Source organism: Cololabis saira, chromosome 11, assembly GCF_033807715.1.
Source record: "Cololabis saira isolate AMF1-May2022 chromosome 11, fColSai1.1, whole genome shotgun sequence".
NCBI lineage: Eukaryota > Metazoa > Chordata > Actinopteri > Beloniformes > Belonidae > Cololabis > Cololabis saira.
This window is the reverse complement of record NC_084597.1, coordinates 32,631,431-32,644,679: the sequence shown is the minus strand read 5'-3', so window position 1 is coordinate 32,644,679 and position 13,249 is coordinate 32,631,431. Positions and strand designations below refer to the sequence as shown.

General features: G+C 39.6%; 1 protein-coding gene across 2 annotated transcripts in view; it reads right to left on the bottom strand.

The window, feature by feature from the left end:
* Positions 1-13,249, bottom strand: part of plppr1 (phospholipid phosphatase related 1) — a 69,460-nt gene that overhangs the window by 16,729 nt on the left and 39,482 nt on the right. For both annotated transcript variants that reach the window (XM_061733450.1, XM_061733449.1), the window contains one exon: positions 7,027-7,215. In XM_061733450.1, coding sequence (XP_061589434.1) covers positions 7,027-7,206 — 180 coding nt within the window. In that variant the 5' untranslated portion in view covers positions 7,207-7,215. The remainder of the gene's footprint in view (positions 1-7,026; positions 7,216-13,249) is intronic.

Genomic DNA, 13,249 nt, shown 5'->3' with positions numbered 1-13,249 from the left:
ACTGAATAGCGTGTGCAATTCTGCGCATTTCAGAGACGCAGTCGTCTTTGCACGCTGTTAGTAGATCAGCTCAGACATTGGTTTGCGGGTGCTGTCAAGTTTGCACACGTTTTTACACACGCAAACCTTTAGTAAATCGGGCCCTGAGTGGGCAGGGATGCGTGGGCAGAACATGAAAAGATTTACTCGGTATAAGGTCTGTGCAGTTAATCACAAGTAATCTTTAATTATAATGAGTCCATTCATTGCTTTCTTTGAAACAAAGAACAAGACTTTTTAAAGACAATACAAAATGTGTATAATATTTGAGATCCTGAAGGAAACCCCAGGAGAACCACACCACTGTGCAGAGATACTGTTAGTGTATCTTTTGATCTGCGTCTGTGTTTCCAAAGTGAAACCAAATGTTTCTGATGAAGCAGATGAGGGATAACTGCTGAAGTGTGAAAACAAAGCTAATTATAATCTTCCCAACAATCTAATATTCACTACTGTTACAAGGAAACAATAACCAGCCCAGAAGCTAAACTGATGCAAAAAAAACTGCACAGGTATGACAAGCATCCAACATTAGGAAATGTGGCAACCTGTCAGGGTGGTTACTGCTCTCCCCCAAACATCAACCCCAATCCATCATACTTTTGCCTCTGAGATGCTTACTCTGACTTTCTTACGGCTGAACACACTGATAGACTGTTGCATGGTACGGCCGGTCTAACCTCCACAGACTCCTGCTGGTCCGGCCATGTGGAACACTGCTCAAATTACCTCCGTTGCTAATTGTCCAGCGTCTCAGCCCTGTCATCATTAATTCTGATTGGCTGCTTCTCTGCTTTATGAAGCATGGGGTGACTGAGTAATATATAAAGCTGAGTTCAGCTTAGACACCGGACGCAGTGCTCTCAAAGGGCACAATTAAAAACTCCAGGGCAGCGTTCGGATGGAAAAAAGTCTCAAGTCCTGTGAGTTAGAGGGGAAAAAGGACAGAGATATTGGAAACAAGTAGCACTGGCTGATACAGCACCGTACATTGAGGAGAGTGGACTCAGGGCAAGAAGGATGAGGAAAAAATTGGTTTATCTCACTACAATTTAAAAGGTTCTATCTGAAGTTATACGCAGTGTAGGAATGTCATATTTGGAGATGAAAGAATTGTTGCATTTTGCATTTTTCCTTTTTCAATTTTTTTATTTTATTTTTACCCAAAGTAATAACTGCAATATAGGCTCAGAATATGCACATAGATGCACAACATACGAAGGTGCGAGGAACTGCAGTCTGCTGATTCAACTCAACTCTCAACCACTGCAGAGACCTTTATATTTGTGCAATAAAGATGGCAATAATTTTCATTGTGCTTGAGGTTAAAGTACTTGTAACAGCACTCAGTATTAAGAGAGGCTGAGAGTAGCAAACTAAAAGTACCAGATAACAAGAATGGAGAAAATAAAAACACGAGACACAAGGAGGTAGCAGGACACTAATGTCTCATTACTGCTAAACAGGTGGCGTAAGTCCAGAAATCAGTGTCAACAGTTACATTCGTGATAAAGAGCCTCTTGAAAGTGAAATGGGGCTGGATATAAAGGATCACTGCTTGGAGAGGAACTAAAACCTGGGCTACAGAAACACCACATGACATTTTAGGTTTCATATTGCTGTAATTATATGACATTAGGATACTTTAATATCATAAAAGCAATTTTACACTTATTTTCAATAGTTTATGGTAATTACGCATACAGATGTTATTCTGTAGTCTAACAAACTGTACGTCCACCCTACACTAGACTAATGTATACGCATAACACTTCTCAAAAACTGACATCACTAAAGAGTAAAATCTAAGTTGAGTCTCTCTAAATTATATTCTCTGTGTTGAAACGGGTTCACATATCAATTATACACAAACAATATGATTTCCCCTCCAGTTCACATACTGCAACAGCTGTGTTATATCATCAACAAAATACTTTATTGTTCCCATTGTAGCGTTCCTACTTAATTTCATACTCGTTGGGGCACCACCTTTGGTTGCAAAGGAAAGATCGTAGGCTATACATTGTATTTATCAATCTCTTATCTGTGGGATGATCCAGGGCCCGATGGACTCTCCTCGGGGATTCTGAGGTTGGCCTATATATATATATGTATATATATATATATATATATATATATATATATATATATATATATATATATATATATATATATATATATATATATATATATATATAGCATTATTATGGTTTTCATGCATACTATATGTTAACGAATACACACAAGGCATCTGGTTACATTGGTGCTGTGAGTTAATAAAGGACCTGATGTAATTTAAAAAAGCATAGTACGAACAACAACAGAATAGTTCACCCATGGTGGTGAACTGGAGACATGCACTTTAGTTTTAAGTTTTGGACAGGCGGTTACTCCCAAGGTGTAACTTATTCATGGAGAGGTTGATGTGGATTCTACTTGTCCTGCTTTTAAGGACTCACCCAAATTCTTCTTTGGTTTGTTTATGGATAAGATGTGTATCTTTATGGGGGGCCAGCCGAACAAGGTTTGACCTATTGAAAAAGTCATGTGAATATCACTCTCCATGGATTTGAGGAGAATGTGTCTGTGAGTTGAGGTGTCGTAAACCAGGCTTGGATCACTAAACCATGTTGGTTAAAATACATGATGTACTCTCAGTGGGTCTCTCACTACTGACCCTGTGTTGAACTAAAGCGGATATTAAGCCACTGGTTGTCTCGGCGGTATTCAGGAAACGACGTGGCCTTTATTGACAATTGGAAGACGTTTTGGGGAAAGTCTGGTCTGATTAGAAGAGACAGCATTCGTCCAACCCAAGATGGTGCAGCTCTTATTTCTAGAAATTTGGCTGATATTATTACGCACTCCCCCTGACAATCCAGGGTCCAGGCCATGATGCAGAGCTGCTGTCTTACACGCTTCTCTGCTGCTTCTCGAGGACCAATGCCTGCCAATAAAAATATAGGAATGCATTATGTAATTGGCAATTCTAACAAGGTATCCAAGTAATTTGATGAATAGGCTCCAGCTGAGCAGTGCAAGTGATGACAGGAATCAACAAGAGAGACCACGTCTCTCCAGTGTTAGCCTCACTCCATTGGCTCCCCGTAAAACTCAGACTCCAATTCAAAATTGTATTACTTGCATATAAAGCCCAAAACAGCTTAGCTCCGCAATATTTGCAAGACCTGATGACCGTATGTTCCTAACAGAGCTCTCCGTTCTCAGAGTGCAGGTTTACTAGTAGTTTCTAGAGTATCCAAATGCAGATTTGGAGGATGTGCCTTCAGCTATCAGGCACCGTTACTATAGAAACACCTTCCTGTTTGGGTTAAGGAGGCTGTCCACCTTTAAAACCAGACTTAAAACCTTTCTGTTTAGTAAAGCCTATAGTTAGTGTAAACTTTAGTGTGTTAGGGCCAGAAGTCATACATGCAGCTAAAGGACAAGACTAAAATAGTTAGTCTCAAACACAAGCTTCATTGTAGATATGCTGCTATAAACCTACGCTGCAGGGGGACTCCAACATGATCCACTGAGAGGTGCCCATCACCCCTCCTTCTCTTTCCTTTCTTAGTTATTAATTATAAGTATCTCATGACTATCATTGTTATCCATTGTTCTTGTAGTTTAGTGTGCTGGTCTGCCCCCCCTCTTTTTCTCTTTTCTGCATGTTTGCAGGCCAGAGCTTCAGGAGCTGCATGCTGACCTGCAGTCCCCCCCTCTGATCATCCCACTGCTGCTTCCACCTGTCTGTGTGGATGTTTGGTAGATGTCTGCTGACCTGCAGTCCCACCCTCTGACCACCTCAGTGTCTGCTGTCTACATCTGTTTATAAAGTCATTCCTGTAGTGCACCAGGTAGCCATTGTGTCTGTGTGTATCTCCTTTCTCTGTTCTTAATTATCTCTGTCTACTTTCACTTGTCCTGCTCTGCCCAACTGGAGGGTCCCCCCTTATGAACCAGGTCCTGCTCAGAGTTTTCCCTTGCCACTGTTAAGCTTAAGGTTTTTCTCCAGTGTTTATGTTATGTTTATAAAATAATTTCTTGCGGGTCATGTTCTGGGTCTCTGGAAAGCACGTAGCAACAACTTCTGTTATAATAGACTACATAAATTAAATTGAATTGAAAATTGAATATTAAAACAGATTCTGCTGCCAACATTCTAACTAAATTCAAAATTACACAGTCATGTTAACAAAGGTTGACATGATAACTAACAAGGTACAGTCTAATGTGTTATTACAGCCTACAAATAATGCAAATAAATTTGGACAACACATTTTTTACAGCTGTCTTCTTACTATATTTTATTTTCTCAATAGGCAGTAAAGTAAATGATAATGATAATTATTAAAAATTGTGTGTTTTTACAACAGATATTGTAGGAAAATGCAGTTCTGAACGTGCATGTGCTACCTGCAGCTGCTAAAAATCAGTTTATCCAGATGATCAATGTACTGTGTAATAGACTCTTTGATTTCGCTTTCCCTTTAAAATAAGATAAAATCGAAAAAGCAAATGTAGGCATAATTTAAGGAATGCTAAGAAGTTATTTGCAATAGGTTCAACCATGGTTTAATGCAGGATCTCAGAGATAGGTGGTGGAGCGTGGTGTACAGTGGAATTTTAACAAGCTGTGTTTACGGGCCAACACTGACACCTGGTGGCTGTACAGTGCAACTGACATAGAGGCCATTGAATCAGTGCGGCATGCATACAGAGCAGCCACGGCTCTCTCCATCTGTCTTTCTCACTCATTATTTATAACAAATATGATGTTCATTGCCAAAATGTGGGAAATGCTGTGGCAAGAACCCCAGTTGTACTTAATTACATTAATTACTTAATAGTGTCAGGACCCTGACTCGCTGCCACAACTCATCAACATCATTAATTACTCCTGTGCATTACCTTTACAGCTTTACCTCATCACTTCAAACTTCAGTGCTATGTACAGCATGACATCAAAAGGCATGAGATATTTAGTCAGAGAAATTGTATACATTTCAAAGTATGGATATAAGCCAAAAAAAAAATTAAACAGCATACAGGCTCACATTTTGGTAGGACATGCTTTCTGCCCTTATTTAACAAGGTATATACTGGCAACAATGAAAGGGAATATATGTCAAATGTTATCTATATGACTTGCAAGTTGGACAAATCTAAAAATGCTTAACAGAAACAGGCCTTGGTAAGCAAAGTTTGTACTACAAGTTAATAGTAAACGAGTCCTGATAAAGTTGTAGGTTTTATTTTCAATGTCTAATCTTTTGTAACTTTAGTTCCTAAAAACACCCACTGAGGAAATTAATGTACAAAGTCATTGACAAGCTATTATCAGCAACACTGGCTACCGTTTAAGGAGAAAAGATTTAAAAGAGTAAAATTACCTTAATGCTTCCCAAGTTACAGTTTTTCACAATTGTCTAAACACATTTCCTGAAAGACTACCTCACTTTCTCAAAACTCTAAACACAAATTACAAAACTCACACACAAAATGCAAAATCCTACACTTCTCTTGCAAAAGCACACTCTACCTTCAAAACAGTGTTAACTCTTCACTAAATGGTATTTCCTTCTCAAATGCCAAACACATACATCATTTGAGTAGACATTTCTAAGCACTCACTGAACACTGATGTGCAGAATGGAAAACACTATATGAATGAATGAATGCCTCAGTAGAATCATTTGTATGTTCAATGTTACACCTTCAGCTGTTGGATGTAATATATCACCATATAGTATTCTTATGTATAGGCTACTCAAATAGAAAACAACACACAATTCTTTACTGTAACAACAAAAACGTCATATTTTACAGTATGAGTAGGAATGCTAGAAGAAGTGCAGTGTTGTCGGGGCCAAGGGTGGCATGGTGATGGAGGACGCCGTGGTGATTGAGTCCAGTTTGCCAGTTTGAGCAAAATTTATTTATTTTTCTTATTTATTTATTTTGTTTCTTTCTTTCTCTCATATATATATATATATATATATATATATATATATATATATATATATATATACACATTGTATTACTGTAAAAGGGTAGACAAAATAAGCTTTGGCTTCAGTCTACACCTTTTGGTCCTTGTTTGATATACATGCAAAAAAAACAACTTTGTATTGACTACTGACTTCTATAACGTGACCAAATACACATATCAAATCAAATCAATCAAATTGATGGCAGCACACATTGTTATGTTCCCTCCACGTTGGCCAGGGACCTCTGTGACGGCACGCTGGCCGATGATATTCCTCCCTCGGCGCCTTCTTTTTACAAGGTTGAACCCCGCTTCATCAATGAATATGAATTCAATGGCAAATTGCTGATTGCATATTGCACAACGGCCTTTGGAGTTTAGAAATGTGATTGACTGTGTGTTCTGTGTGAACAGCAAGAGAGGGAATTCAGGAAGAGTGTGCAGGATATTGGGAATTGTGTGTAGTGTTGTGAGAAATGTGTGGTATGGAATAAGAATTTGAGTCTAGAGCAGTAAATGTGCTTGGAGTTCAGCAGGATTGGTTCAGACACCTGAAACATGAGTTTCAGGTTGTGCACATTGTGTCTGATGTTCCAATAAATGTGTTTAAACAATTGTGAAAAACTGTAATAAAATACATTAACGGTGCGGTAAGACATTCCTGGAGAACATCACTCCTAGTTTTATAAATAAATAAAAAACAGAACAAAATACAGAGCTGTAGCTCCTCCCCTCCCTACAATGTGCTCCAAGAAAACTTACTCCATTAAGAACACCCCCCATGATTGTCACATCCATCATGAATGTGACAAAAGATGCTCTGAGATAGAAATCAGACAAAATTACAAACACTACCATTTTCTCTCATAAAGGGCATGTCAAACTTTCTGTGTAAATGTTGCTAGTCCGACTAGATACGAGCATACCACAGCTCAGAGCGTCCAAAAAAAAAGGTAACTATGAAATACATGGGAGGAGGGTTTTTTACTCACTACAACTGTGGGAGCAGCAGCCACCACGCAGTAGAGGATGAGGGGTGGGATGAAGCCGGACTCCTCCATGCCGGGGTAGGGCTTCATCAGCTCAGCATCGTTACAGAAGAAGCCCTGCACATGCACACTGAACAGATCTGTGCACTCCATGTAGTAGGCCAGCAGCACCGTTCCGGACATGATGACGAGCTGGAAGAAAAACATGCCGGGTCCAGATGGAAGAAAAGAGGAAGAAAAGTGAGGAAGAGAGAGTTGTTAGCTGCACATACAGTATTCGGCAGTGCAGGTTTCCCTGATTCTTCTTCCAGCTTAAAAGTACATTTCTTTGCTTTTGTTTGCTTTGAAGACGATTTCTGAACGTTGCTCTGCTCCTCTCTCAGCTGTAACGAGTCAAACAGATCTTGATTCAAAAGAACCACATAAATCCTCTAAAATCACATCTCTCGCCCTCTCTCTCTCTCTTTTTCCTGTCACATGCCAACTCTGCACGCCTCAAAAACACCACCAGCATCACTTACCACCTCCCTTCCTCCCTCACCCCCTCATCCTTTTATCCCACTAACATCATCTTTTGTCTCTGGCCTCCTTTTGCTGTTTTTTTCTAGCCTCAGCTGCAGGCATCCTTCACATATATATAAATATATATTGTTTATATATAGCACCCTTAGTCAGTGATAATAAACCCACACTTGGGAAAAAAGATTCACCCCATTCTGTAGCAAGGCTTATAATGAGGTTTACGGAAAATCATCTGCACCCACTAATGCATTACTGCTGCCACCAATCCAGAAAGCCTGTGGGGTTTAATATTAAACAGATGTGATGAGAGGTTTTCAAATTTGAAGTCATCAAAGGAAAGGCTGTTTAAGGCGAGCAGGAAGTGGAGAGAAAAAAGGCATCTTAGTCAGTCAGCATTACGCCAGATGGCAGCATCATATATCATGGTGCTAAATTAATTTGTATTTTATTTAACCAGTGTTATCACAAGTGAGTGAAAATAACTAACAGACTGCTGTACATAGATGACGCGTATATCTGCTTGTCCTTTCACCTTTGATTTCAAAAACCTGACAAATCTTTACACCTAGTCAGACATACTGTATAGGAGTGAGAATGGTTCTATTTTTAGCAGTGCAGTTGACTCTTGTATTACCTGTATCTGACACCAGATGTCACTATGTCACTGCCAAAAAGTCAGAATTGCCCCAGAGGAAAGGTGATACACATGTCAACTTGTATCGATTTGAAAAGCAACACAGGAATGTGAACTATGTAATTCTTGACAGAATTCTTGAAAACGTATTTGGGTTTAGGAAGAGTGATGTTCTCCTACAACATTAATGTAAGGACAGTTTTTTTTTATTGATCTTTATGTATAGCTAACAGAATATAACAGCAAGTCAAATCAAAGAAATTATATAAAACAGAATTTGAAAACAGTTTTTCTTGCTGCAGCAAGCCTTAATCTAAATTGTAACATCCAATGCTCCCAACATGAAAACAACAGCCCACAGAGGTCAGATACTGCATCTGGATGAGCAGCTGTATACAGAGGCTACAGTCTGTGGCCCTACGCTACATGTCTTTCCCTTTTGTTCTCTCTCTGCCTCCATTTACTGTCAATCTATGATGAATAAAGGCCACTAAAGCCACAATATGATAGTTATTATGTACTTTATATTCATTTTTTTCTCTAGAATAACTCTGAACTATACAAGCATGGATACAGGATATCTCAAGGTTTCACTGGGAATTTAGCTGCAGGTCTTTTGGGTTATGTAGCTATGTTCAGACTGCCAGCCCAAATCTAATTTTGTACATTTCCTGATTATATATAGATACATTTAACAGCAGTCTGAACAGCTAGAATCCAAATTAAATGTGATTTCTTTTTTTTTCTCACATCCAGTTCAAACTACACCGAGGGACCAATTGGATTCTTACAGTTGCATCTAAATCCACTCATTCATTAGAAAAAACAAAACCCACTATGTACACTGAGGTCGCTGGGTGGGCTGGGTCTCTCCTGGCACATCTGTTGGATCCATGTTCAAACAGGGAGTTTAACACCTCACATCTCCTTTAGCCCTTTTTGGAGCATTAGCTGCTGCTAGGGCCAGTTCAAAGTCAGTTCAACTTTAGACCCTTTGATTTTCTGCAACCACAGAGCCACGTCATTATGTCACCTGAAAGGTCTCCTAATCTATCAATTGAGCCTCCAACTGGTGTGTCTTGAACTTCAGTAGAAGGCTATATTACAGTACAACACAGATCAAAGTCTTGTTTTTACCTGCAAAATGATATATTTATATCAACAGTTCAGCTTTATAAAAAATAAAAAATTGTGAATGTTCCTTGCAAAGCCGATGGGCGTTTCAAAAAACTGACACTTAAAAAGGCTGCTACATGCTGTTTCGACCAAGATCCATAACATTGCCTGGTGTAATTTAAAAAAAAAACAACAATGGTCATAAATAACGTTGGAAATGCTGTAAAGGTGGAGCAGGAAAATTCTGTTTTATTAAAACTTCAACAGTTCTTGCTTCGTGGTTTGGCAGCGGATGTCAGCGGATGCCCCCCCCCAAAAAAAACCACTGGGTTTGTATGTGTATATGTGTATGCGTATATATTGTATATGTATATATAATAAATATAGTAACAATGCACATATATATGCCTTAGGTTTTTACCAGCATGGTATTAACCATATATGTGTGCAGACAAGGTAAAAAAAAAAAAAAAAAAAAATTCAACAGTCATTAACTAAGAAAATTGGTTGTTTTTGTAATTAAAGCTTATCACATTATGTGTGTGCGAATGAGACTGGACAAGTAGAGTTCAGCCAGCAGGACCAAGAAAGCAACTGTAGAGACAGCGAGCAGGAGGGCGATGGCAACATAGCGCTCCTGTTCTCTGTATGATGCCAGATGGCTGCATAAGGATGTCCAACTGTGTTCATGTGCTCCACATCCATTTCTATGCAAGCTTTTCTAGTTCTAGTTAGCACCTTCTTTTTTTTTACTTTCTCCAGTTGTTGAAAAGACACCAAGCTGTGCAAAACATGTTCATATAGTCCAGATGCTCAAAGAAATACTGCGGTGAAGGACAGTAATACCTGGCTGCACACCACACAGAAGCACTTCACAATTATACTCGTACCTGTCAACAACAGGCAAAAACAAGATGAACAGCAAGCCTCCATCCTAAAGCTGCTTGACCACAAATGCAGACTTATACTGAGAGACACAAAATAAAGACAAGATGCATTTCATAATTGTGCATTCCTCCACAAACAAGCTCCAGTGGGATAATCGGATAGCATTATTCATAGGGTTCCTCTGAATATATGTAAATTCCTCTTCTTGCAGAAATACCATGTAATACCCTGCAGGATCACAAAAGGAATGTCAGGTTTATATGAAAATGCACGTAAAAAGGCTTGGGAAGAAAAAACTGCAAAGATGTGCACGGGATAGAAATAATTAAAAGTACTATGATTTCAGAGATTGTGACCTTTCATCTTTTTTAAATGGCAGGAGCTTAAAAAAATGAGAGATTTGTTACAAAGTTTATAGATACTTAAGAAGATTAAGGTGACCACAATATAGTTCTGAACTGTTTCTTCCCTGTCATTACTTCTTACTTCAGGGTCTCTTTTAAACTATAACAATGCAATATTCTAAACTGTATCTCCTTAATGTGTCCTACTTCTCTACTATATACATCAGAAAAGACAATAAAAACAACCTGTGAACTATTACACATGACAACTGTCATCAGGTGGGTTTCAAATGACCAAAACAGCCAACAACTACTTTAGATTTTTTAGTTTTTTTGTTTCATTATTATTCCAATTGATCTCACATTTTGCTTATTTGTTAGCAATTGTCTGAACCTATTTGGCAGTGAGTCAGATATATAATTATCTTTAGATGAAGATGTTGACATTTGGCAGTTCTACACCTTAACAAATGTCCTCTTCTAACCATAAAGCATAACTTGCGACTCCGTCATATTCAGTCTTCAGCTGGCGTCATACCGAATTATCCATGTTGAAGGGTGGACTAACAAGACTGGCTTTCATAAAATGGTTTTACAAAGATACTGCAGCACAGCATATATACGGCCTATTTTACACAGAAGTCTGGCAAAACATTTCTGGTGCAGCTGTCGATAGATGAGTGTCAAAAGGTACAATGGAAGTTAAAGACGGCATAAAATGGACAATATACTGTAATGAAGGCGCCAAGTTGCTGTGAGTCGTCAGAACTGTTGAGGGTTGCCACTGACAACCCTCCTTAACTCTCTTACACCTGCCATCCAAAAGATATTCTTCTCTTCTTTTTTTCCTCTTTGATGACTTTGGTCCAGAACAATGTTAAACATGAGGTCAAATATTTGTTCCAACAAGGTGAATACATAATGACACACATAATTTTCATATGACACTATTCAATAACCCCTCTAATCTGACGGAGGTGAGACTGGCAGAGACCAGTCCCAGCAGAGCAGAAATGTTTTATCCTAAAACTAAGCTGATCACTCAGAACAAATTTGAATTGATTTGCAGAGACTGATCCCTCAAAGTGGAGCAGCGGGGCCAAAAGGCCGGGGGGAATCCCCTCACAATAGGAGCTGAGATTTCAGGTTTGTAATATTATCTTGACTTACACTCATGCAGTCATATCCATATGCTGCAAACATGGTGGAAATGTATTTAATGTACCACATGTGGCCTTGCTTGCTTGCTTGCTTGCTTGCTTGCTTGCTTGCTTGCTTGCTTGCTTGCTTGCTTGCTTGCTTGCTTGCTTGCTTGCTTGCTTGCTTGCTTGCTTGCTTGCTTGCTTGCTTGCTTGCTTGCTTGCTTGCTTGCTTGCTTGCTTGCTTGCTTGCTTGCTTGCTTGCTTACTTACTTACTTACTTACATTATTGTATGTGTATTTGTGTTTGAAATGCAACCTCTGTGCATTTTACCCCCTGAAGTGCATCCTAGAGGGCTGCTGTCCTGCAGGCTTTAAGTGCTTCCCCTGCCTCAATGCACCTGGTTCAGATGAATTGATCATCATCATCATCAGCATGTCATCAAGGTCTCTACAAGTCTGTTAATGACACAGACATTTGTATCATGGTGTGCTGAAGCAGGGAAATGTCTAAAACAGGCAGGGCCGCTGCCCTGGAGGACCTGGTCTGAGGTGTACCCCACTGCAGGGGCTAAGGCCAAGCTTCAAACCACAAATGTGTTCTGTTTGGTCTACTGTACCTGACACGCTTCATGAGTTTACAGAATTAATTCAGGATCGTTTTCTTTCACTTTTATTCCAAATCTAGCAGACGCTTCAGTGATGATCAACTCAAACTTACAACCACAGCATTTTCCTGTTACAAGTAACAGCGATGAGCAGCACCACACAGCGACCAATAACTGTTAATCTCAAGATGTTTATCACAAGAACGGTGAGTAAAAATCCCAGAACCACACGGGGGACCTAGTGAATGACCTGCAGAGAGCTGGGACCAAAGTAACAAAGTGCTATCAATAACACACTACGCCGCCAGGGACTCAGATCCTGCAGTGACAGACGTGTCGCCCTGATTAAGCCAGTACATGTCCAGGCCCGTCCGAAGTTTGCTAGAGAGCATTTGGATGATGCAGAAGAGGATTGGGAGAATGTTATGTTGTCAACTGAAACCAAAATAGAACTTTTTGGTAGAAACACAACTTGTCATGTTTGAGGAGAAATAAAGCTGAGTTGCATCCAAAGAACACCAAACCTACTGTGAAGCATGGGGGTGGAAACATCATGCTTTGGGGATAATTTTCTGCAAAGGGACCAGGACGACTGATCCATGTACGGGAAAGAATGAATGGGGCCATGTATCATGATATTTTGAGTGAAAACCTCCTTCCATCAGCAAGGGCATTGAAGATGAAACGTGGCTGGGTCTTTCAGCATGACAATGATCCCAAACACACCGCCCAGGCAACAAAGAAGTGGCTTCGTAAGAAACATTTCAAGGTCCTGGAGTGGCCTAGCCAGTCTCCAGATCTCAACCCCATAGAAAATCTTTGGAGGGAGTTGAAAGTCCGTGTTGCCCAGCGACAGCCCCAAAACATCACTGCTCTAGAGGAGATCTGCATGGAGGAACGGACCAAAATACCAGCAACAGTGAGGAAAACCTTGTGACTTACAGAAAACGTTTGACCTCTGTCATTGCCAACAAC